At 40.8% G+C, this 27,308-nt stretch overlaps 1 protein-coding gene across 2 annotated transcripts in view; it reads right to left on the bottom strand.

Moving 5' to 3' along the window:
• The window catches only part of ptprq (protein tyrosine phosphatase receptor type Q), a 184,360-nt gene that overhangs the window by 95,376 nt on the left and 61,676 nt on the right, over positions 1-27,308 (bottom strand). For both annotated transcript variants that reach the window (XM_063057759.1, XM_063057758.1), the window contains exons 22-26: positions 21,192-21,391; positions 12,294-12,522; positions 9,074-9,202; positions 7,052-7,198; positions 3,781-3,956 (exon numbers count right to left, since the gene is read on the bottom strand). In XM_063057759.1, coding sequence (XP_062913829.1) covers positions 3,781-3,956; positions 7,052-7,198; positions 9,074-9,202; positions 12,294-12,522; positions 21,192-21,391 — 881 coding nt within the window. The remainder of the gene's footprint in view (positions 1-3,780; positions 3,957-7,051; positions 7,199-9,073; positions 9,203-12,293; positions 12,523-21,191; positions 21,392-27,308) is intronic.

Consider the following 27,308-nt stretch of genomic DNA (forward strand, 5'->3'; position numbering starts at 1 on the left):
ATGCCGAGAAATAAAACAGGTTATGATCCAGGAAATGTTTGCCTCTCTTCCTTTAGAGAGCTTGAAGGCACACACATGCAAAAGACATAAATGTCCAATGCAGATGACAAGAGGATATTGTTTTTACACCACACACACCCAGGTCACACTGTCACGTATGCAGAACATAAGTCAAGTTACATAGAAATTAGACATTCGAGCAGCTGGTGATATTAATGGCTTAACTGAAGATGATATCTACAGGTGACTAAATTTTTAAAACGTTCATCTGCTATTGCCTTCAGTTATTTTTGTTCAGTTTTTCCTCACTGTGTAGGACTTCAAAATAAGACATTTCTGTGTTGTTTCCATGGCAAACAGTGCAATTAAGACCAGCTTCCTTAGCTTACCATTGCTAACATTCTTTCTAAATATTGCTGTCATTGTTTTCACCTTCATAATTCTAATCTTAAACTCTGATTATATATAACTTGCCAAAATATTTTCTTACTGTGCTCTATTCCATCATCTTTCACTTTCATTTATTACCTGTCCTAATAACAAGAGTCTCCGAGCTGAAATATTATCTCTTTTCTGTTTCCATAGATGCTGCCTAACCTGCTGAGTTTTTCTGGCAATGTTCTGTTTTATCTTCAGTTTCCTTGCCTCTGAAGCTTTTTTGATCTCAATAACAACCTTACCCATATAGGTTCTACAATTGTGCTACCATAACAATTAATTCTCTACATGCCAACATCAAATCAAGTTTAATTATCATTCAAACCATACACAGATACAGCTGAATGAGACAACATTCCTCTGGGGCCGAGGTGCAAAATATTCAAATTAGCAAACAAGCATACAAAATTAGCAAGTAACATAATTCAAAATATCGGGCAGAGAAGCATATTCACTTTTTTAAAAATTATATATAGTCCAAAACCCTGAGTGACAACTTCCAGCAATCAATAGGGCAGGCTCCTGGCAGTGTACAGATGCACACAATCCAGCCTGTCATTCCACCGCTTGAACATGAGAGGGCAGCACCAATGGGCGAGGCCAGGCCCCAGTCGAGCTCAACTATGCTGTAGCACTTCCACATCTCTCTGTCACGGTTCTGTTCAGTTATTCTCTGGGTCCCTTTGAATTTTTACTTTGTGTCACAATCAGGACCGTTGACTCCTTGTTTTCCTTAATTCATTGTTTCCCTGTGTTTCTTGGGCTCTGTAATTAAAGGCACTCGAGTCTCAGCTGAACGAGCAGTATTTAGTGTCGAGCTTACAGCTACTCAGCGCTAGATCATCATCGGATGTCACCGAAGCAAGTGCAAGCAAGTCACCCGCCGGAACGAGCCAAGTTACATCACCGGAGCTACTCAAGTCTTCTCCCCGAAGCGAGTGCCAGTAAATCGCCTCTCCTCACCAGAGCCAGCCTGTTAAGTTCCCTTACCTGATCGAGCCACTAAACTACCTCGCCGGAGCGGGTCTGTCAGGTTAATTCGCCGGAGTGAGACTAGAGCCGCTGTCTGTAGTTCCTAGGCCACGTCAAGGGCTTGCCACTACTTGGAGCCATTTTGTGTCAAAGTATGAACTGTCTATTGTTGTGTGGTACTATCTCTTCGTGTCCTCGTCTCCACTGAGTAGGTCCGGCCGTTTTGCCACTACTCTGAGTTAGGGACTGTCTCCTCGTGTCCTCATCTCCACTGGGTAGGTCTGGCCGTTTGCCGCTACCCTGAGTGAGGAACTGTCTCTTCGTGTTCCTATCTCCACTGAGTAGGTCTGGCCGTTTACCGCTACTCTGAGTTGGGGAATTCTGTCTCTCAGTGTTCTGTGTCCTGTGTCTAAAAGAGGAGTCCCAGCTCAGTGTTCTGTGTCCAAGGAGGAGCCCCAGCTCAGTGTTCTGTGTCCTGTGTCTAAAAGAAGCATCGCTGCCCTATGTCCTGTACCCAAGGAGGAACCCTGGCTCAGTGTTCCATGTCATGTGTCTAAGAAAGGTCAAGGCTTCAATCTTCCGAGTTCCAAATCCAGGTTTCTGATGTTCCAAGTTCCAAGTCCAGGCTCTGATATTCCGAGTTCCAAGTCCCGAGTCCCGAACTCTGGGTCCCAAGTTCCGAGTCCCAAGCTCTGGGTCCAAAGTTCCAAGTCCAGGTCCCGAATTCCAAGTCCGGGTCCTGAGTTCCATGTTCCGAGTTCCAAGTCCAAGTCCAAGTCTAGCCACGCTTATTCCCGCTTCTGCTTTGCTCACTCCTTGATCTCCCTCTGAACAATCCTTGCTTCCCTGCTTTCCTAGTAGCGATTAATAAACTCAATTCTTGTTAGCGCCACAAAACGTGTTTGTGTCCTGCAATTGGGTCCACCCATGCCCTGCACTTGTGAAACTCTTACCTTAGCAGGTTTGAAGCCTAGTTTTCGCTACAACTGAGGCTACAGAGCTCCCGTGTTGACTGCTCTTCCACCAGACAAGGGTAAGAGGCCTGTGGCAACTTGCATTATCACTGTCCAACAGATTCTTGAATTCGCAAGTGAAATGTCCGAGACAATCTCCCATGGTTATACTGCACCAACTCCGATGCTTCCAAGTAGCGGGCAGCAACACAGTCTCCAGCCAAGTCAGCTCCTCTGAACCCAAACCAGTTCTTCTGACAAACGGGTGGGCTTCTCTGATATCCCGACTGTCTCCTCCAATATCCTGACCAGCTCCTTCGACCCTTCAGCTGGCTCCATCACTGACACCAGTCCAGCTACTCCAATCAACCAGCAGCTCATTGACAGAGTAGCCCTACAGTACCCGATGTTCTTGTCTTTGGATCATAAAAAACTAACTTTCCAAAGGAAAGGGCAACTTCATTTGGCTCCAGAGAGGCTGCTGCATTTGCACATGCCGCCATCTTACTGAAAGTAAAGTAAATACATCACACATAAAGCCCTCCCAACCACTGAGCACATCTACATGAAACGCTGCTGTAGGAAAGTAGACAAGCAGCATCCGTTATCAAAGATCCTCACCACCCAAGTCATTCAATTTTCTCGTTGCTGCCATCAGGTAGAAGAGCCTCAGGACTTGCGTCACCAGGTTCAAGAACCCTTCACCCCTCGGGCTTTTGAACAAGAGAGGATGAATACACTTATCTATTGAGATGTTCCCACAACCAATGATCTCATTTTAGGACTCTTTACAGTATCTTGTTATTTCATGTTCTCACGTTGGGCATGTGGCCAAGTGGTTAAGGTGTTTGTCTAGTGATCTGAAGGTCACTAGTTCGAGCTTTAGCTGTGGCAGCGTGTTTGTGTCCTTGAGCAAGGCACTTAACCACACATTGCTCTAGTGTCTGTACGAGGAGTGGCGCCCCACACAGACTTCCAATCTGCGTCTTGTAAGGCATGAAAATGCCCGACGCAGGCTTCTCATGGTCTGAGTCGATGTTCCCTCCGTTCATGTTCTCGTTATTTATTACTATTTAGTTATATTTGCATTTGCACAATTGTTGTCTTCAATGCTCTACTCGGTCTTTTATTGATCCTTTCATAGTTATTAGTCTACAGATTTGCTGAGTATGCATGCAAGAAAAAGATTCTTAGGGTTGTATGTGGTGACATACATGTACTCTGATATTAATACTTACTTTGAACTTTGAAATTATAGGATACATAACAAGATATCAACAACTTCCGGACAAGTTTGAATACTTTACATCCTCTGCTTCAAAAATGTTTGACTCATAAAATCAGAACATTAACAGGGATATTATTAAAATACAACTAATACTTAAAAGATCTAACTGAAATAAAATGATGTAAATACCTGGAAATTTTCTGGGGTCAAGGTTATATTTTGTACAGGTAGTTGAGACTCCAGCAGAAGAACAATGATTTGATACTGGATAATCATTCCATTTGGTTGATGAGGCTTTCCCCATTCTATTTTCGCTGATTTGCTTCCAACTTCTGTTGCCTTTAAATCAAACACTTCTCCTGGAACTAAAAAACAAGGTCATTATTGCTGATAAAATATAGAGTGAAATTTGAGCCATAATACCTATTGTAAAAGTAATCTTGAAAATATGCACCACATGCTATCAGACTCTTGGTCAGTGCTATGACAGTTCATTTTGATTCTGTAGAGCATATCTGATTCAAGGATGGGGCATGGTACTTTGAAGGGATGGAAGAATTTGATTCCAAAGCCCAGATTCCCAATTCTTAGATCTTGGTCATAGTCTAGGAAGATTAAACATCATAAATATCAAGTGCCTCCATTGGGGTGACAGTAAAATAAATCAAATCTCCCACTCTTTATAGTACATATTGAGTTACTTAATATTGAGAAGAAATAAGCAAATAAAATGGTGCCTTTCCTAGTGGTATAACGGATAAAAGTACAATTGTTTCCTTCAACAAAATAAACCAAACTGCTTGAGGATTAATAGCTATCCTGGAATTAAGCAACTGATTTGCAGAAGACACCAATGATTGCAGGAGCTACAATCTGGAGCAAAACTCGAGCTGCTGAAGGAATTTTGTGGGTCAGTCAGCACCTGTGGAGACAACGGGACATTTCAGATCAAGTCGCTGCATCAGGACTGTTTTCCAGGATCCTGATCCTCCAGCATGAGTGGGCAAACAAGAAAACCGAATCAAGCATGACAAAATCTACATGTGCTTAAGTCCTGATGAAGGGTCTCAGCCCAAAATGTCGACTGTTTACTCTTTTCCACAGATGCTGCCTGGCCTGCTGAGTTCCTCCAGCATTTTGTATGTGTTGGTTGAATAGAATAGAATGCTTGCAAAGGTCCTGGTTCCCAGTTGGCAATCTGGGGGAAACAGATCAGCTGTAGTGTAGTGTGCAGTTGAATATCTCCTGACAAGCACTGTACAAAGTCAGCCTCTAATAGAGGATGACTATGCTGAGGTTACAACAGCTGCTGGGAATTATGAAAATGCAGTTACAATCAGCCTCTTCAGGGGAAGGACATAACACAGGGGCAAAATTAGAACATGAGAGGACTACTATTGTGGTTTAGTTGATTTTGAGTAAATAGCAGCTGACACGTTGGAAGTGCACCACGAACTCCATGGAAATTCTGTGTTTCAGTTCCCCAAATGCCTGAAGTTAATGATTCCCATCAGCTAATCAAACACCTTTGAATAAACGATTTAAAGCCGGTTTCCAGTAATAATTAGAAAACAGCATATACTATTTTTTAATTAATTAGTATTCAGATATTCCTTTACATGAGAATAGTATTTTTGTGTTACTTTAATCTCTATAAATACTGCCATCTAATGGTAGCAGATCAGTCACATTTGTATTTTTACTCTCACTGGGATATTTCACAACAAAGAAATCACACGGTAAAAAATTGGACAATGATTTCTGCTTGACAATTTCACAAATTACATGAGAAACTGAGAAACCGAGAAACAGAAAAACAGGGAAAAGAATTGCTGCCGTGGTTATCTGTTTTCATATCAGAATTTTGTACAGTTTCCAAGCAAGAATTCTTAGACAGACATGAAAAACTACCACAAGCTGATAACTGTAACCTGTGATGTAATAATGTGATGCTCAGCTAACAGTACATTATCTTTTTTCCATAATCTGTAAAACCCTACATTTTTAAATTTCAGTATAACATCTTGTCAGCTATAACTCCCATCTTGGCTCTTTGTCAGGAGGATGAGGGTAGACAGGACATCGCGAGTGTCCTGATGGTTGCGTCATCGTGTGGTACAGAAGCTGCCAGACTTCAGAACGCAAGACCCTACAGAGGACAGTGAAAACGGCCACTGGGGTCTCCTTCCCCATGATTTGTGACATTTACTGGAAGCATAGTAGCTGAAGGACCCAAAGTATTGTTGAGGATCCCTACCACACATCCCACAATCCCTTTGACCCACTACCATCAGGATGGAGGTACAGGAGCATCAGGACTAGAACTGCCAGACTGGGAAACAGCTTCTTTCCTCAGCCTGTGAGACTAATGAATACACTTGCCACCACCGAGGTCCCTTCACAAGGACAGCGAGATGTTTATTATACTGTTTACTCTTTACCTCTGCTGTATATTACATGCATTTTGAATTATAGTTATTGACTTATTTGTGGTAATATTTAGCTTTTGTGCTGTGTGTGATGTATTTGTGGATGCACTGTGGTCCAGAGGGATGTTGTTTTGTTTGGTTGTATGTGTACCCTAGCTACACACACACACACACACACACACACATTATATGTAACGCTCAGCTATATTGGCTCGTATATATCTAGGGGAAACTCCGTCCGGCGCCCGCCTGGATGCTCCCGGTTGTGTCAGTTGCTGTACAACTGCCATTGAAATCAGTTTCAAACATCAATCATCAGGCAGCACACACAGTACATTTTACCAAGTACACTTTATAGATATTACTAAGTCTATGAGATTAATATAAGTTCAATACAGAAAAAGGGAATGGAAAAGGCGCCAGACTTATCCAAGTTCAAGTTCTTCGTGCACACGTTGGAGCTCAGGAATTTCTTCGGGACCCCTCTGGCCCTGGTGACTCGCGGCTCGGGACCACCGGGAGTGATTGAACTGAGCTCTCCTGCACGTCCGTCGTCCTCCCGGTCTCTCCTCCGACTCCCACCCCCCCCCCAAAAGCCCCTGGTTCGCAGTCATATGAGACAGCATATCACCCCAAGAAAGAATAACATGGACACCCATTAGTACCTCTGCTCTCTGTATTAACCCAAGCAAATTTCTAGCTACAGACTTTCTCAGCATTTAACATAACATAGAAGCCATTTTAATCCACATACACAGCAGTTTGAAAGATTAACATAACAAAGAAGCCATTTTAAACTTAACATAACAAAGAAGAAACCCCATACATATATATGTATGTGTGTGTGTGTGTGTGTGTGTGTGTGTACCTGTGACAATAGTAAACCAATTTACCAAAATTCAGTTTGATAATAGAAAAGCTTATATTTGATTCAATAATTAACTTGACCTTCACACCTAACCTGTCAAAAAGTGAACGAGTTTCAAGATGAGTACTGTTTCTGGAATTTGAAGTAGCTTTCCATGAGTTACCTTCAGATGATGTCGTAACTTTAACGCTGTCCTTTGGCCCAGCTCCCACTACAGTCTCAGCAATAACAAACACTTCGTATTTTGTAAACGGCAGCAGATTAGTAAAAGAATATGTCACTTCTCTGGTGCTGTTCTGAGATATTTGCCCTAAATGCAAAAAATAAATCATTTACATTTAATAGATCAACTTCTTTCTAACCAAGTATGCAAAAATAAAGTTTCTATCTATGTTACTTCCAATATATTTAGAAAATACAAATGATAGTTCAATGTTCAAAATCATTTAATATCAAAGTATGTATACTATATACAACCTTGAGATTTGTCTCCTTACAGGACAGCCATAAAAACCCAAAAGAATCCATTAGAAAAAAGAGACCGTCAAACACCCACTGAGCAGAGAGAGAGAAAATAGGTTGTACAAACAATAAAAGCAAATAGCATTCAGAATGAAAGTGAGTCCACAGACACAAAGCCCAGAGCAGCTGGAGTCAGCCTCATCAGCTTTCTTCACTAGTTAAACACTACTCAATAAATTCAATGTGCCCTTTCTCCAATGCTCTTTCGGCCAGTAAAGATGTTAAGTTATCGGCGGGCAACAATTTCCACTTCATTGAAGACAGTTTGCAGAACCATTCTGGACAGTTTAAAGATGCGGGATTCATGGCCCCACCACACCCCACAGGGATCCAGTGAAGTGAAGCAAGGTCTGAGTGGAAACTCATCCCCAGGCACTATGTCCTGAGACTCCGCAGAAAAATGTGATCACGTGCCAACTACCAAAAGCCGTTTTCAAATTTGTCTGAGGTATATAGAAAATACATTCAAGCAGCAAAGTAAAAAAAAATGTTTTTAATGAAAACAAATCAACTTTAAACATATTTCATTCTAACAAATAACTAGAATCATTAAATATACCAAAATAAACTAACTCAATTATCTACATTTATTTTACAGGATTGGTGACTATATTCCAAGAAATGGGAGACTGAGGGATCGAGGCAAGTACAGATGGTGAGTGCCAATTGCCTGTCTTTTGATCGTTCTGCTACCCAAGAGGGGAGAGCCTGCTGCTATGCTTGGGAGTGTTGTGCAGGTTTTCTGCATTTTGGATGTGGACTTGGACTATAGACTTTTTTCAGACTTATAGTTTTTTATATTCTCTCTTTTTCGCCCAATCTTCCTTGTTTTTTTTGTGCGGGTAGGGAGTTTTGGGAGTCAATGTGCCTGTTCTGCCTTGTTGTTTTTTTTGTGTGGGGAGGGGGATTTTGGGGTTGATAATTGTGTTGCCTTTCTTTTCTTTCTTGGTTTCATAGCTACCCAGAGAAGAAGAATTCCAGAATTGTATAGTTTGATCATAAATTAACCTTTGAACCATTTATAAACCAGCCATCCCTGATATATAGCTAACGAGTGTGGTAAACCATATATATATATGTTGTAACTGGGTTACCTATCTGGACACGCCCCTTTGCTGACTGCTCCTGTGGCTCCTCCCACAGAACCCTGAATAAAGGCGATTGCACCATTGCTCCTCCTCTCAGTCCAGGGGCAGATACTCAGCATGATGGAGGTCACATTTTACTGCTAATAAAAGCCTTTCAGTATTTACTCTACTTTCAGTCTTTTGGAGTTATTGATGGTGCATCAAGGAGCTAACTCAGAGTATATGTTCTGGGCTCATTGGTGAGCCCAGCAGTGGAATGAGTGCCAGAAGAACCAGCATGTGATCTCCAGTTCATCTTGGACGTCTATCTTTGACCATTCATGTGCTGAGCTATGAAGGGCTGAGAGCCAGCAGACATGAAGCATACATCAGCCCAATGGACAAATAAAAGAACTTAGAAATAGATATTGGGGATGGTCCAGAGGTAAAATGGGAAATATTGAAAACAAATGGATAATTGAGAGAAAGTAACTGGCACTACCTCGGTACAACACTACAAAGGGAAAAATGTGTCCATAGTAATTGTTACTTACATCCATTGTGATTTTGTAGACAGTAAAATAAACACCACTTACCTAATGGATTGACTAGTTCAACTCTATAAAAGAGTCTTCCTGTTATTGTTAGTGGTGGATCCCAGCTAATCACAAATGATCTTGATGTAATCTTACTGACAATAAGGTTCTGAGGTGGGTCTTCTGGAACTGCAAGCACACATTCAACACCTTTACCCCCAGCTTTTTTTGTGTGTATTGACCCTTTAATGTACAAATAGACCAAAAGATCTGAACTAGAATTCTTTGATGTCTACGTATCACACCAGAGGAAGTAAATAATGTAGTATTTCTTAATGCATGCATTACTAAATGACAATAAAAGAGGACTATGTGTCTTCATAATCATAAATGGTGAGTGTTCCATCGAGGCCTGCAGCAATAAAATTCTCTCTGACATAAAGTCTGAGGCACCGAGGCCTGCAGAACAGGCCTTGCACAATTTACAGGATCAAAGGCCTGTTCTCAGCAAGCAAGTGCCTAGGGGCCTAAGAGACAACTTAAAGGTAAGACATATATTTATATAAGCAACACACATCAAAGTTGCTGGTGAACGCAGCAGGCCAGGCAGCATCTATAGGAAGAGGCGCAGTCGACGTTTCAGGCCGAGACCCTTCGTCAGGACTAACTGAAGGAAGAGTGAGTAAGGGATTTGAAAGCTGGAGGGGGAGGGGGAGATCCAAAATGATAGGAGAAGACAGGAGGGGGAGGGATGGAGCCGAGAGCTGGACAGGTGATAGGCAGAAGGGGATACGAGAGGATCATGGGACAGGAGGTCTGGGAAGAAAGACGGGGGGGGGGTGACCCAGAGGATGGGCAAGAGGTATATTCAGAGGGACAGAGGGAGAAAAAGGAGAGTGAGAGAAAGAATGTGTGCATAAAAAAAGAGTAACAGATGGGGTACGAGGGGGAGGTGGGGCCTAGCGGAAGTTAGAGAAGTCAATGTTCATGCCATCAGGTTGGAGGCTACCCATACGGAATATAAGGTGTTGTTCCTCCAACCTGAGTGTGGCTTCATCTTTACAGTAGAGGAGGCCGTGGATAGACATGTCAGAATGGGAATGGGATGTGGAATTAAAATGTGTGGCCACTGGGAGATCCTGCTTTCTCTGGCGGACAGAGCGTAGATGTTCAGCAAAGCGGTCTCCCAGTCTGCGTCGGGTCTCACCAATATATAAAAGGCCACATCGGGAGCACCGGACGCAGTATATCACCCCAGTCGACTCACAGGTGAAGTGATGCCTCACCTGGAAGGACTGTTTGGGGCCCTGAATGGTGGTAAGGGAGGAAGTGTAAGGGCATGTGTAGCACTTGTTCCACTTACACGGATAAGTGCCAGGAGGGAGATCAGTGGGGAGGGATGGGGGGGACGAATGGACAAGGGAGTTGTGTAGGGAGTGATCCCTGCGGAATGCAGAGAGAGGGGAGGAGGGAAAGATATGCTTAGTGGTGGGATCCCGTTGGAGGTGGCGGAAGTTACGGAGAATAATATGTTGGACCCGGAGGCTGGTGGGGTGGTAGGTGAGGACCAGGGGAACCCTATTCCTAGTGGGGTGGTGGGAGGATGGAGTGAGAGCAGATGTACGTGAAATGGGGGAGATGCGTTTAAGAGCAGAGTTGATAGTGGAGGAAGGGAAGCCCCTTTCTTTAAAAAATGAAGACATTTTGGCTTATTGAGTACTTATAAACCTAACTTGCAAATAAAAAAATGGTGAACAAATTAGTTTTAATTGCATTGTTAAACAACAATACACCTTTTAGCTTACATGAATTTAATATTTTAGTGTTTTTATTTTTAATTTTTCAGATGGGAAAGACATTGAGTAATATTCATTGTATTTGCAAAACAGCCAGGTAAACTAGGGCCATCATCTGGATGCCTGTTAATATTTTTCAGTTTGGAGTGTGGGAAGAGATATTAATCACCAGCAAGATGATTAGCTTTCTGTAGCATAGCCCTGAGTCCCAGACATATGATTTTGGCTTTAGAGTCTCATCCTTCACTATCGTCATGCTGCATCACCAGTCTCCTCCTCAACCTGTGGATCAACTCGGGCAAATCCTCAGTCCCACACCAACACTAAAGGCCCATGTGTCCACCGTCTCCTGGAACCCAATAGCCAATTATACCCTCTCATACTAGCCCTTACCAACTGCTTACTTCATCTGGGCAATCCAAATAACCCCAAGACTTGAGTGGGCCCAAAATCATGGCCTCTCCAAATTTTGAGATGCAATCACCAACCCAAGAAGCATAACTCTGTAGGTGGGAAGACCTTTTCAAGGTGCTACTGATGTTTGAAGCTACATAATAGTGTCTGTAACAGTTATTTGCCAAGCAACTGTACAACCGTGCAGCAAACCGATCAGAATGCACCAGTATTACCAGCGGGGATATGCATAGCAATTTCTAAATCACAGGTGGCATTAAAACTACCATCTTGCCTTAATCAATGAAACTTTATAATAGTGTTTTCCAGCTTGTTTTTTTACTTTCTCCTCTGTTCTCTTTCATCTTTTTCCACTTGCACTCACCGGCCACATTATTAGGTATGGGAATGAAACCCAAGTGGTGTACTGCTGCTACAGGCCATCCAAGGTTTGCGTGTTGTGCATTCAGCGATGCCCTTCTGCACACCTCTGTTGTAATGTGTGGTTATTGGAGTACCGTTGCCTTCCTGTTAACTTGAACCAGTATGGCCATTCTCCCAACTTCTCTCATTAACAAGACATTTTCGCCCACACACCGCCGCTCACTGATTTCTTTTTGTCTCTCACACCATTCTCCATAAACTCCAGAGAATGCTCTGCATGAAAAACCTAAGAGATCAGCATTTTCTGAGAGACTCAAACCAACCCATATGACACCAACAATAATTCCATGGTCAAAGTCACTTCAATCACATTTCTTCCCAATTCTGATGTTTAGTACGGACAATAGCTGAACCTCTTGACCATGTCTGCATGCTTTTATGCATTGATTTGCTGACACATTAATAGCTAATTAGATATTTGCATTAACTAGCAGGTGTACAGGTATAAAGTGCCCACTGAGGGCATTTTATCCACCCTCTACCTCTCTCTTTTCTACATCTATCACTTAACAGTAATATAACTTGGGCTTAAGATATTTCATTGCATATATAAAATGTTCAAACATTACCATCTGTTTTTTTTTAAACTGTAATGAATGAACCAAGAAAAGCACATTTAAAATTCAGATGATTTATTAAAGACTTACTCCACTCAGAGGTTCTGAACAGAGCACTTGCAGCCTGCCCTTCTCCTTCCTTTGTGAATGCAGATACCTCACACAGGTAGGTGGTGTAGGGTTTCAGCTGATCCACCACAATGCTGGCAAACGCAGAATCCTCTTGTGTTGGATATCCTAATGGGAATGCTGAAGATGCATCACTAGGAGTGGAAGATGAAATCAATGATCCAGGGGTAGTGCTTGTTGGACTGTCATCCTAGATAATAGAAATTACTGATTAATTATATTGAAACATACCTTGGTATGTTTTTTCTCGGGGTGTATGGGGTGGTTAGGTCCTGACTAAATATCAGGAAATGCCAATAGTGATTATATAGCTTCAACCATCCAAGACAACTCCGCCTTCACGTAGGGCTTAGGTCCGGGTGCACCCTGTCTCACTGAAGGAGCTCTGTCTATGGCAAATGTTTGGCGCCAGAAAAATAACCGGACCAATGGTGGTGGTGTCACCTAAAATCACTGAAGTCTCCGGCAGCAGGGCGATGGATTCCAGGCTTTGGTGAAGGATTGTCTTTGTAAAACAACAGCAAAGGTTGGGCGACGTCTAGTGTATGATTCCCAATTGGGAACGCCAGTAGAGGTCAAATGCTCTAGTTAGATGAGCACTACAACAACAGAAGGCAACGGCAAACCACTGTTGAAATTTCTGCCTAGTCAATCATGGAAAGAAACAAAAGAAGGAAACCAGACAACAGCGTGAATGGGGTTCAGTCTAATCAACAAAACAACACCTCCCTCAGTAGGGGTAGTCATGTGCTGCAGGTGACACCAGACTGTCATCCAGAGACTGTAAGCCATAGGGAAAGGCTAAGGGTAGCAACATGGAACATCTGTACACTTTACCAGAAAGGAAAGGTGGATAATACATTAAATGAAATGAAAAGGTTGCAAGTTGATATCTTAGGCCTGTCAGAAATTAGATGGACTGACAGTGGCAAATTCACTAAGAATAGTCCTCTGATAATGTATTCTGGAGGTCAACAGCATATGTATGGAGTTGGAATTATTTTAAACAAACAAGTATCAAAATGCCTTATGGGATGTTGGGCAATATCCGATCAGCTGCTTTAAGTTAAATTAAGGGATAACCCTTTTAACATTAGCATAATCCAAGTTTACGTGCCAACAAATGATGCAGATGAAGAGGATATCAACAAGTTTTATGAAGATCTCGACAGTGCTTATGAGCAATGTAAATCTCAGGATATAAAACTAGTCATGGGAGATTTTAACGCCAAAGTTGGACAGGAAAGGGTTGATAACATAATAGGACCTTTTGGTTTAGGGGAGAAAATGAAAATGGAGAAAGGTTTACTGATTGGTGTGTCAGAAACAACAAAGTGATCACCAATACTTGGTATAAAAACCATCCACGTGGATTGTGTATTTGGATTAGCCCTGGAGGTAGAACAAGGAATCAAATAGATTTCATTACCATCAATGAACGCTTTAGAAATAATATCACAAATTCTAAAGCCTACCCAGGAGCAGACTGTGGTTCAGATCACCATCCAGCAATAGCCACCATTAAAACAAAATTAAAGAAACTGAAATGTGGAAAAAAGAGAAAGAAGTATATGTTGGGAGAACTTAAAAAAGATAGCATACTTAAGCAACAATTCAAGACATCTGTAGAAGAACACCTCAACGAAAACATAACAACACCTATTTGGGACAGATTTAAATATGCTATACAGCAGAGGAGATAATCCCAGTACAAGAAATCCAACACACCAACAAGGGGTGGGTAACCCAAGAAATTCTAGATCTGATGGAACAAAGAAGGTTGGTGAAGAATAATGAAGTGCGACACAGAGAGCTAGACAGGCAGACCAGGTAATTATGCAATATTGCAAAGGAAGAATGGCTGAATCAAAAATGCAATGAAGTCGAAGGCCATATTAACAACAGCAAAGAAATGCACTGGAAAATTAAGGAAATTACTGGAATTAAGAAAACCTTCTGTACAGGATGCAGAAGATCAGCAGACGGATCCATACTAACAGATCCAGATAAAGCATGTGTGAGGTGGATTCAGTATATAGAGCAGCTGTTTGAGGATAATAGAGGGGAACCCCCAGATATTAAACACCCTAATTCAGCTTACCTATTACCAAAGAAGAAATAACTAAAGCAATGAAAAGCATGAAACATGGTAAAGCCAGTGGACCTAATGAAATTTCAGTGGAAATGATACAAGCCCTAGAAGATCTGGGCATAGATATTCTTTCTGAACTGTTTAATGGTATATATGAGTCTGGTGTATTGCCTGACGATCTCTTGAAATCAGTATTTATAACTCTGCCAAAAATTCCTGGAACTCTTGACTATGAAAATTATAGAACAATCAGTCTTATGAGTCACATTATAAATATTTTGTTGAGAATTGTTCTGAGTCAAATTAAAAACAAGTTAAGAGCAGAAACTTCTAAACTGCAATATGGGTTTATTGAGGATAGAGGAACTAGGAACACAATTTTCATACTACGAATGCTTTCAGAAAGGGCAATTGAATATCAAAATGATGCCTTTTTGTGTTGTATTGATTTCACTAAAGCATTCGACAAAGTGCAATGTGATAAATTATTTCAAATTCTCGCTAAACTAAACATTGATGGAAGGGACCAACAACTGCTTCAAAATTTATATTGGAATCAAACAACAGCGGTAAAAATTGATGATAATATAAGCAGTTGGACTAAAGTTCAAAGGGGAGTTAGACAGGGATGCATTGCCTCACCATAATTGTCTAATATCTATAGTGAAATGATTCTCCGAGAAATAGAAGACCTAGATGGGATAAAAATTGGAGTTGTTAACATCAACAATATAAGATATGTAGACAATACCACCCTAATAACAAGTGCTGCAGTAGACCTACAAATCCTCCTAGACAAAGTAGTACGAACAAGTGCAGATTCTGGTCTAACCGTCAACTGTAAAAAAAACTAAATGTATGGTAATATCAAAACAGCAGGATACTCCCAACTGCCAATTGTACATCGGTAACCAAGAGATTGAACAAAAGACCAGCTTTAATTTCCTTGGTAGCTTTATATCACAAAATGCAAGAAGTAAAGTAGAAATAAAAAGAAGAATTGCCATTGCCAAAACCAACTTCCAAAAAATGAAACCCATTTTTACCAACAGACACGTTTATAGGACAACAAGGCTTAGGCTACTAAAATGTTACATCTGGTCAATCTTGCTGTGTGCTTCTGAAACTTGGACTATAACACCAGAACTCCAAAGAAACTTAGAAGCAACAGAAATGTGGTTTCTTAGAAGAATGCTGAAAATATCATATAAAGATAGGGTAACTAATGAGACAGTACTCCAATGTGCCCATTCCAAAAGATCTTTAATGAGAACATTAAATGAGAGGAAGATTAAATTCCTGGGCCATGTCATCAGAATGGGAGAAATAAAATACCTTACATTACAAGGCCGCATGCCTGGGAAATGCGGAAGAGGAAGGCAAAGAAGAAAATATATGAACACTGTGAAAGAACTAACAGATCTAAGTGTGTGAGATATCATTGATGCTGCATAGGATCATTCGATGTGGAAAGCCATGATCGCCCAAGAGTGCAACACGCAAGGCACATGAAGAAAACTACCTTGTAGAGCAATTGAAAAAGAAAATAAAAATCTGCAGATGCTAGTAATCGAAAACTAAAAGAAAAATGGTTAGAACTTTAGTTCGAAAGCCCTGATGAAAGATCATTAACCTGAAATGTTAATTCTGTTTATTCTCCATAGATACTACCTGACCTGCTGAATATTTCAAACATTTTCTGTTTTTATCTTAACATTTAGAACTGTGATATTATAGGTTGCTAAATAAAAACTGTGGAATGGAAACTATATGTTACATAAAACAAGAACATTCAGGATGGGGAAATGCTCCTCCCCTCCGGCCTTTAGGCTTCTGAACTCCCTGCCGCATCGCATTTGAAGTGTCACTGGTTAATTTGTCGGTACCCTACAATATTTAATTTACACACTTTACTTTGTTTATTTATGCATAATTCACTTGTACATTTAATTCTTACTTTCCTATTGTGCTTTATATGCCGGTTGTGTGTACTACTGTGCTTTACACCCTGGTCCGGAGAAACATTGTCTCATTTGACTGTATGCATGTATACAGTTAAATGACAATAAACTTGACTTGATACTTACTTTTTAAGCCCATTGGTGTAAAATCCTGACACTATTGGCTTGAGTTGGAAATTCATCATCCATGTTCATACTAAATGTGCAAAGCATTCTTTGCACCTAATACTCTGCCTCTGCAAGATATTTCAATATGGCTTTTTTTAAAATTTAGATCAGGGATTATAGTTTAAATATGGATAAGCTTGCATTCCATTCCTAACACTATTTGTCAAGCAATCCACTTAGTTAAAAGTGAGAATGCAAATTTCAAAGTAAGATTAAAAGTATATTCAGGGATATTAGCATGGAAAAATAAATGATTCTTCTAGAACACAGGTTAATAAAAGTTATTCATTACTTTTGTATATAATTTTGTATATAATCTATTCTGCATACTGGTATATAAAGGCAACTTCAGCAATATTCCATGTTTCCTTAATACAAAAAAAATGTCATTTTGGTCCATTGAGTCTCTGTCAGCTCACAGACCAATCCCATTCACATGCTGATTTTGCCGGCTACCTCTTCATCCCACTTGCCCATCAAATCACTCCCAGGTTCTTTCTCTGACCTGTGCATCAGGTATGATTTACAGTGGCCAAATGAGCTTCCAACCAGTACTTTCTTTGGTGACACAAGGAAAAAAAAGAACACCCAGGTTAAACCCACATGGTCAGAAAGGGTAAGGCAATGGGACATGAACCAATCCTCATAGAGGGATTAGAAGTGGAGAGATCGAGCAATTTCAAGTTCCTGGTGCCAATATCTCTGAGGATTTAACCCTGGTCCCAAAATATTGATGCAACTATTAAGAAGACAAGATGATGACAATATTTCATTATTAGTTTGAGGAGATTTGGTTTATCAACTAAAACACACAAAACTTCTGCAGATGTACCATGGAGATCATTCTAAATTGATTTAGAATGATCTCCATGGTACCAATTTGATCTCCATGGTGAATGATCTCCATGGCGACCAATTTCTTTCTTTTTCAATCTTTTTAATTGTGTTTCAAATTGATAAGCATAACAATGATAATGATACAAAGAGATCAAGATTACATTAATAACGGTTAATGTATACAGACACAGACTCCGAGTAACATATTTAATTTAAACCTCCCAATCTCTTCACACAGCAATTCATTTCTCCCCCGCACAATTAAAGCATGGAATAATCTTCATCCTACCATAGTCACACAACCAAACCCAATTAAATTTAAGGCAGCTTTTCTTCTTCAAAAATCTCCTTCTTAAGTCCACCCTCTGCCACCTCCAGTTTAAATTCCATGCGGAATATTTTGGAGGATCAAGAACCGAGAACCCCCTGCACTAAAAACAAAAAAAAAACAAAACAAAATCTGGGCTGCCATATTTCATCGGTTAAGATCATTATTTATAATTAACTCCGCTCCTCTATACGCAAACAAAAAGTTATTAAAAAGGATTCGGAAAAGGTCAGCTTACATCATATGAAAATGTTGAATAAATGGCCTCCAAGTTTCTTCAAATTTAACCGAAGGATCAGTGGTACCACTCCTAATTTTTTCCAAGTTTAAACATGTTATAGTTTGGGAAAATCATTGAAATGTAGTAGGGAGATTAGAATCTTTCCATTTAAATAAAATGGATCTTCTGGCTATTAATGTAACAAATGCACTCAAACGACAAGCTGAAGGGGATAAACGACTAAAGTCTATCATTGGTAGTCCAAAATTGCAGTAATAGGATGAGGTTGTAAATCAATATGCAAACTACTGAAATAATATCAAAAATATCTTTCCAATAATTTTCCAAAAGAGGGCAAGACCAGAACATATGTGTGAAGAAATCTACCTCAGAATTACATCTGTCACAGACAGGATTTATATGACCATAAAAACGAGCTAACTTATCCTTAGACATATGGGCCCTATGAACCACCTTGAATTGTATCAAAGTGTGTCTAGCACACACTGAAGAAGTATTAGCTATTTGGAGAATTTTCTCCCATTTCTCTATGGGCAAAGATACCTGAAGTTCTCTTTCCCATTCATTCTTAATTTTATCAGACATACCTAAAAGTATTTTTGTAATTAAATCATAAACAATTGCTATTAAACTCTTCTGATACGGGTTTAAACCCAAAATATTTTCTGTAATTTCAGTCTGATGTGATATCGGAAAAGTAGGTAAAATGGCCTTCAAAAAGTTTCTGATCTGTAAATATCTGAAAAAATGGAATAGAGGCAAATTACACTTATTAGACAACTGTTCAAAGGACATGAGGCAATTATCCATGAATAAATCACTAAAACATATTATTCCCTTAGTTTTCCATAAAAGGAAAGCTTGATCAGTTCTGGATGGTTGGAAGAAAAAATTGGATATAATAGGACTTGATAGGATAAATTTATTCAATCCAAAAGGCGACCAATTTCTAAATGGATATTGAATTCATGAACACTACCTCACTTTTTTATTATTATGTCAGTTTTAGCTCTATATTTAACTATTTAATATTCATGCATATATTTACTGTAATTGATTTATTTATATATTTTTTCTATATTTATCATGTATTGCATTGTACTGCTAAGTTCACAAATTTCACGACATATGCTGGGAATATTAAGCCTGACTGTGATTCTGACTTGGAAAAATATGCAAAACTTAACACAGACAGCATCAAAAGTCCGGATTGAATCTGGATCACTGGAACTGCGAGGCAACAGCTAAATGAGTTGTGTCACCAAATCACAGTATAGATGGATTAATAATTAGAGCAAAAAGCTGGTAAAATTATAACCTTTGACCTGTGGTCAGCAAAAAGCAGCAGGAAAACTGTAATTAAATCAATTGAAAATATAACTTAGACGCAACAGGTTGGGATCTCAGAGCCATGAACTATATTTTAGATGCATTACCAGTTACTGCTATCCCTCAGTGGCTGTTCAGGAAGATTATAAGTTGGAACACATGTGAATGGATCTTTGTAAGTTTATGATTAAAGTACCTCATCAAGAAAACAGCTACTGAGGAGAGTTGGGTGGTGGGTCCCTACCAAAGAAGATGCAAGGCACTCCTTCCCTCTGCTAGTCCGCAGGTCACCCTGGGCAAGGTGTAACACCTGCTCAGCCTCCTGATCAAGGTCACATGAAATCATGGGAGCAGGTGGTGGATGGTCATATGAGCAGCTGGTACATATCACAAGTCCTGGTTATTTGACTTCTGATGCCAGGCAGACAATCTCTGAGGAGTATTGATAATGGCTGGGGTCACCCGTCTTGTGAAGATTTTGCCCAAAAGAAGGTAATGACAAACCTTTTCTGTAGAAAAATATGCCAAGAACAATCATAGTTATGAAAAGACCATGATTGCTCATGGCATAGGACATGCACATAACAAACAAACAAACTAAGGAAAGACAGGAAAATGGATCTGATGCACTTGAACGATTCAGTGGAAGGTAGAAATTAATCAAAGAAGGTAAACCATTAAATACATTGTGTTCATTCAAAGGGGTGATCAATAGACTTCTAATTAAAAAGTGAATAAAGCAATATGGGAATACTGCAGTAGCATCGTATTGAGTAAAAGATCAGTCAAGATTTTTAAAACAAGCACATAAGGCCAAATAGCTTACTCCTGCTCTCATTTCTTATATTTTTATGACACAAAGGATAGAATGGTCTAAAGTTATTTCTTCCACATTATTAATGTGCAAAGTAAGTAGTTTTGACATACAGATGTTGGCAACTGATGACAGATTGTCAGGCTGCATCTTCCACATTATCAAATTCCTGAACAACTAGCTTGCTCTAAGCTGTCACAGGAACAGATTTGCAGGTAAACAGAGAAATTACTTCAAAATCCTCCCTGATATGGGAATTCTTGGCCCTGTAGTCATTCAATGTAGCTGGGAATATAACTGGGAACAGACAAAATTTCACAAGCTTCTATGACAGGAGCATGAAAGCCTACTACAGACAGTAGGAACAATACACCACAACTCAATGAGGACTTCCATCTGCTCCCCAATAACCACTTGCCCCTCTAACAGACCCCACAGAAGCCTCCAGCCTCCTTAGAACTCAAAGAATTGGAAGGGAAGCAAGGCATCATTTTCTTAAGGCAAGGCTAACTACATGGAACTTAGATGCAATGCCAAAGTCAAGTTTACACCTATTTAAAATTAGTAGTAGGCATCCGTTAGTCTCGTGAGACTATAGGTTTACGCCTTGGAAGGTTTCCAGGGCGCATGCCTGGACAAGGTTGTATGGAAGACTGGCAGTTGCCCATGCTGCAAGTCTCTCCTCTCCACGCCACCGATGTTGTCCAAGGGAAGGGTACTAGGGCCAATACAGCTTGGCACTGGTGTCGTCACAGAGCAATGTGTCGTTAAGTGCCTTGCTCAAGGACACAACACGCTGCCTCAGCTGAGGCTCGAACTAGCGACCTTCAGATTACTAGACGAATGCCTTAAGCACTTGGCCATGCAGCAACACACAGCTATTTACAGTTATTATAATTCATCTACATAATATGAAGACAAAAGACATTTCAAACTAATTATATTCAAAATGTGAAAAATGCAAAATATATATCTAATGTTCATTAATTTGACAGTGATAGTCATACAAAATAATATGCATTACTGAAATAAACACACAACTTTAGCCTTAAGAATATGAAAAATAAGCTCCTGATTCTTTTCACTTACCTCACATTCTAATAATGTGTGTGGAAAAAGTGCTTCTGCATTCACTGATATGTTTTTTGATATTTGTCCAGTTCTTACAGACTTAATAATTATGCTGAATTGTGTAATTTTCCCATTTGGTCGTTTAGGTAGAATCCATGTCACATTGGCAGCTGTGTGGTTGACTGCTGTTGCAGTAAGAGCTAAAACTGGACCAGGAGCTGGGAAACACAAGTTTGAAAGTAAAAAGTGAATGTTCGGTAAACAATTATCCCCAAGCAGTAGATTTATGAAAAGATTTAATGTATACACCCAGTTGAAACATACAGATATCATCATTTAAAAATTACATTTAAAGTATGTATAATGTGACATGGAGTAGCGGGGTAGAGATACATCTCCACTGAAGGACGGGTAAGGCACTCCTTCCCTTTGCTGGGTCACCCTTGGGCAAGGTGTAGCACCTGCTTAGCCCCCAGTTAGGGTCATGTGAAGCCATTGGAGCAGGTGGTGGATGGTCCTATGAGTAGCTGGTGCATATCATAAGTCCTGGTTATGCTACCATTGATGCCAGGCGGTCAATCTCTGAGGAGTATTGATAATGGTTGGGGGCACCCATCCTTGCACTGTAAAGACACTGCTCAGAAGAAGGCAATGGCAAACACTTTCGTAGGAAAATTTGCCAAGCACAATCATGGTCATGGAAGAACTATGATCGCCCACGTCATGGCACATAACAAACGAAGAATGTGAAATTATAATGCAATTGTGCTCTTATTTTAAATTTGGACACCACCCTATGTATTTTTGGCAAGTGAAGAACAGACTGCCTGTTCATGCTACTGAGTAGCTTACAGCAAGGCTCACAATCTTCCATCTGTAATGAGTAAGTGGTCTTGGCTGTTAATCTGGCAATTAGCAAATGAGGCTGTCAATGGGAAACAATTTGATTATTCCTAGCAACATAACATAAATGAATCAAATATAATTTCAAATGAGAACAGGGAAATCCATGGGTTCGCAAATATGAATCTTTAAAAACAGATGTTTTAAAAAGTTTTAAAAATATATTAACAAGTATGCAAGAAAGAGAAATTCAGAGATCTGCTCAATCAAGGTTCCATACTTGAGGGAAATGCCCTTGACTCCATCCCACAGAACACTATCCTCTTCAATAGCCAAGCTGGAGGTTAAAGAAGCTGAAAAACAATGTATTTGATGAAAACAAAATCCTTGCTACACTATTAGAACCAGATAGAAAGGTACTTTTGACCTCCTCTTCTTCATCTGGATAGAGCAGAATATACCGGCAAATTTCTTACTGGAATAAATTCTATATGCAATTCTATGCATTTCTACTGAGAGGTTTGTTATCACATTCCGTTCAATCCTCATCATATCTACTCCAGAATGAAACCAATGCACCTATGGCATTAAGGATCTGCTGATCCTCAACCATTTCCAATGGGGAACCCATACTATCTGCAAATCTACCACTGAAATGCTAAAACTGTACTCCAATCTCCAATAGAGCAAGAGACAACATGAACATTATCATACTCTGAGAATATGCAACATACTCAGCAAGACATGTGAATCCGTTGTCTATAATTAAATCAAGGAAGAACAGTTGGGTAGGCACTGAACATCTCAGGAGCTCTGGGAAGCCAACAGCACATAGCAGTCCCATCTGTGCAGAATCTGTGGGCCCTCATATATGCTTTAGCCACTTTAGAACACATAGAACTAGGCCTGAAAACTGTAAGTTTGGGAGACAGAAAAGTAGAAGAATGAAAAGAATAGAAGTACCAGAAAACTTTGGTAAAGATTTACAGATCACACTTGGAGTATTTTCTGGGAACTACACCTTAGAGTAGGGGCTCCCAACCTAGGCTCCATGGATCTCTTGCTTAATAGTACTGATCCATGGCATAAAAGAGGTCGGGGACCCCTCTCTTAGGGGGATTCTAAGACCTTATTAATAAGATAGAGAAGATTTACTCGAATTATTTAAGAGAAGAAGAACATTATTTACTTGGAGAGACCAGAGGAGCTTTCCTTTATAAGCGAGAATGTAAAGAGATCTGTTCAACTTAATTAAACATTTTGAAGAAGCAAATATGAACAAGCTACTTCCATTCGCAGTAGGATTAAAAGTTCCTAAATCAAAGATAATTCACAATGCATGGAAGGTAATGTGAAACTGTTTATTATGCAGTGAGCAGATTTAATAGTAACTCTCGAAAGGAAATTGGAGATAAATTTGAAAAGGAAGGATGTGCCAGGCTACAAGTAAAGAGTTGTTAAGGAGAGCATAGGTGAGGTAGTGGGCCTGTCGCCGACAGCAAGGAAAGAACCAAGGTTCAATCGATTTAAGTGCTGGGCTGAATTGGAAAGGTTGTGTACAGGCCGAATGGAGATGAGGGGGTCCAGGCCCCAGAACATATTGAAGCAACAGAACCCAATGTTTGGACAATGATTTAAGTGCCAGGTCAGGGTGGCAGGGCCAGAGGCAAAGGACGGCCCAGTTCAGCTCACTGCTGCATGACGTTTACTCTTCTCTGTGCTGAACTGAGGCTGTGGCTTCATGTCTGTGGACAGACTATTGTTTGTGGACTTCAGTTTTTGCTTGCACTATTTGCTTGCTTCTATTGTGTACACAAGTTGTTTTTTTTCTCTCTGCACATTGGGTGTTTGACAGTTTTTTTAATGGGTTCTTTCGGGTTTCTTTATTTTGTGGCTGTCTGTAAGGAGACAAACCTCAAGATTGTGTAATGTATACCTACTTTAATAATAAATGTATTTTGAACTTTCAATTTTGAAGATCATTGAAAAGAAATGAACTTGAAATTTGTGTTCAAGATCTGTCACATCGATAACAGAATGGCCTCCTCCAGTGTATAAATTCACGAATATGAAAAGGCAGGCTGTCCCTGTAATATATAGGTTCCATTTATACCAACACTCATAAAAAAGAAATTATATTGAAAAATCATTCAATATGGTAACAATACCTCTATAGTGTTGTAACAAACGGCACCAAAAGCACATTAGACTGATATTACTAAAATTACACACTATTACTAAAATTGGCAAGAGACAGGAAAATAGTTTGTAGAAACAGATGAGCGTAGGTAGGTCAGACGTTTGAATTTAATAATGTTGTAGGAATTGCAAAGGGTGACAGATATTGTTTATAACAGAAACTGTTCTACATAATTCTCAAACATTGTCATTAAGTTGTGTTCACTTTAGGAGACGATGTCTGGCGTAATGACATCGGTGTAAGGTGACTGCTTTTGGTTTATTCATAATGGAAGTAAAGGGCTGCATCTTTGTTAATCACATAAAACAACTCTCATATGATTTAGTCGTAAAATCCTATATTAGTGACCCCAACGCTCTCGGACGATTCCAGAGTTACTCAATGACGTGTTGACCAACGCAGTCATTTTGAAGCTGCCGGAATTTTGGGAGCAGCATGTTACTGCGTGGTTTGCAAAGGCAGGAGCCCAGTTCGCACTGCGAGAAATCACCATGGAAAATACCAAATTTTACTAAGTCATCGCGTTGCTAAGTAGTTTCACTGCACCTAATGTGGTCGGTCTACCAGAAGACCTGCCTGCATGTGATAAATCTGTCGGTCTGAAAACTCAACTATAACAGACTTTTGGACTCTCAGTGCCCAGCCTGGGTGATGCCAGGCTTTCAGAATTACAGGACCACATGCTATCTTTCCTGGGCAATCGCCATTCTTGCTTGATTTTAAAAGAACTCAATGCAACAATTGACTGATCAACTTTCCACAGCACTCACTAATACACCCGTGAAAGACTATAGTTTGCCTGCTAAAATGGCTGATAGTCTACGCTCAGCAAGGCAGAGGTATGTTGTTCCTCTTCATTTCTCGTTTTTCAATAAGCCCTGCCAGCAGAGCCTCCAGCAGATTCATACCCGTGTCTCCGAACCAAACAACAGCGTCTATGCTTATACCGCGCATGCTTCAGCATGAATGCCAAGAACAGCCGACTGCTATGCAGCTTCGAAATACCAGCGCATCGGGACATCAGAGGTCTGTGAACACCGTGGGTTCCAGCTGCCAGGGTCATCTATTGGTCATTATGGACACCTCTTCTGGGCGATGCTTCCTGTGTATCACGGGCTCTCAAGTGGGTGTGTTGCCAGTATCGCCCACTGATTATAAGGCCGAGAGCGACAGAGCCACACTGGAGGCTGCCAAAGGATCTGGACTTATGGGACAAGATGTGTGATGCTCTGCTGAAGTGGTACACATGGGAATTTGTCAAGGTAAAGTTGCTTGGCCTCTGCTCGGTACAGATTTCCTGTGCACCAAAGGACTTTTAGTAGATTTTAAGAACTGCTGGTGGATGGATGCAGAGGACTTTGGGTCATTACATTAAGTTCCCAATGACCACTCTGTCTACCACATGTAAATTCACTCGCCTGCTGGGTGAATTCCCAAACCTCACCAAGCCTCCACTTTCTACTACAGTCACGAAGCACCACATTTCCACAACTGGCTCACCGGTTTGTGCTCGTGCACCTAGACTAGACTTAGAATAGCTGGCCAGCACAAGGTTGAGCTTGCTAACATGGAAATGCTTGGCATTGTGTGTAGGTCGTACAGCCCTTGGCTTTCACCCCTCCACATGGCCCCTAAGCCTGATAGTGGTTGCCGTCCATGTGGCGATTACTGCCGCCTTAATGAGGCCACCCCACTCCCCACCCGATTGTTACCCAGTCCCACATACGCAAGACATTTCACCACGTTTAGCTGGAAAGGTCATAAAGTGAACTTAGTCAGGGGCTACATCAGGTTCTTGTATACGTTGAGGGTATTCCCAAAACTATTGTTATAACCCTGTTTGGGCTATTTGAGTTTCTGCACAGGCCATTTAGGCTGAAAAATGCAGCACAGACTTGCCAGCGACTAATGGAGTCTGTGTTAAATGACTTATATTTTCTTTTTGCTTACCTGGATGACATACTTGTTGCCAGCACATACAAAACCAAACACTAATCACATCTCCACACACATTTCAAGTGCTTAAGCCATCACGGGCTGATTATCTGCCCTGCTGAATGCTAGTTTAGGTTGTCTACTATTGATTTTCTTCCTACAGCATCTCTGAAGAAATGCACCACCACCCCCCCACCATTAAATGTCGTCACTATTATGGACTTCCCACTCCCCCACACTAACGAAGCACTGCAAGAGCTTTTAGGTATGGGTTTTATTCTATGATCTGCTGAACTTATGCCTCCCTTGTTTAGTGCCCTTAGAGACAGTGCCCCTAAACACATGCTTGAGTGGTCAGCAGACATGAGCAGTGTACTTGACAACATCAAACAAGCTCTTTAGAACACAACCCTACTGGTGCACCCGTTCCACAGCGCACCCATAGCCGTAACTACTGAAGCCTCGGTCTATGCTGTGGGTGCTGTGCATGAACAGTTGGTTGGAGGAATGTGGCAGCCGCTCACCTGCTTCAGATGGCAGCTCTGTCCACCCAAGAGGAAATACCACATGTCTGACCGCAAGCTCCTTGGTCTCTATCTGGCCGTCCGCCATTTTGGTTTTCTACTGGAGGGGCGCCATTTCATTATGTTTGTTGACTACAAACCCCTCATGCACGTGATGGCCAAAGTGCCAGACCCTTAGTCAGCATGGCAGCAACGTCAGCTGGCCTACATTTCAGAATTCTGCCTGTGCTGTGTGTCATTAGGTGAAAATTAACTTTCAAGTTCAGGCACCATTAGCAACTTGATGGATGGGTGTTGGCATGATCACCTCCTGTGAGCCTAAGCACGTCTCCAAAAGAGGACCTGCAGTCCTCTGCAGCTGGGCTGGTGTATGGGCGGCCGCTATGGGTGCCGGGTGATTTTATTCCTAATGCCATAACTGCCTGGTTGGCCTCCCAACAGCGTTCCATCTCTTCAGTAAGCTCAATTCTTTTACACTTATTCCTACCCCCCAGCACTCTTGGGTTCCAGTTGACCTACATTCCACCTCTTTCTTTTTGTCTACCATCATGCACATAAACACCACCCCCCCCCCCCGGCCCCTTTATGATAGCCCATTCTCCATTTTGAAATGGAGTGAAAAAACTTTTCATT

Source organism: Mobula hypostoma, chromosome 9 (assembly GCF_963921235.1).
Source record: "Mobula hypostoma chromosome 9, sMobHyp1.1, whole genome shotgun sequence".
NCBI classification, from domain to species: Eukaryota; Metazoa; Chordata; class Chondrichthyes; order Myliobatiformes; family Myliobatidae; genus Mobula; species Mobula hypostoma.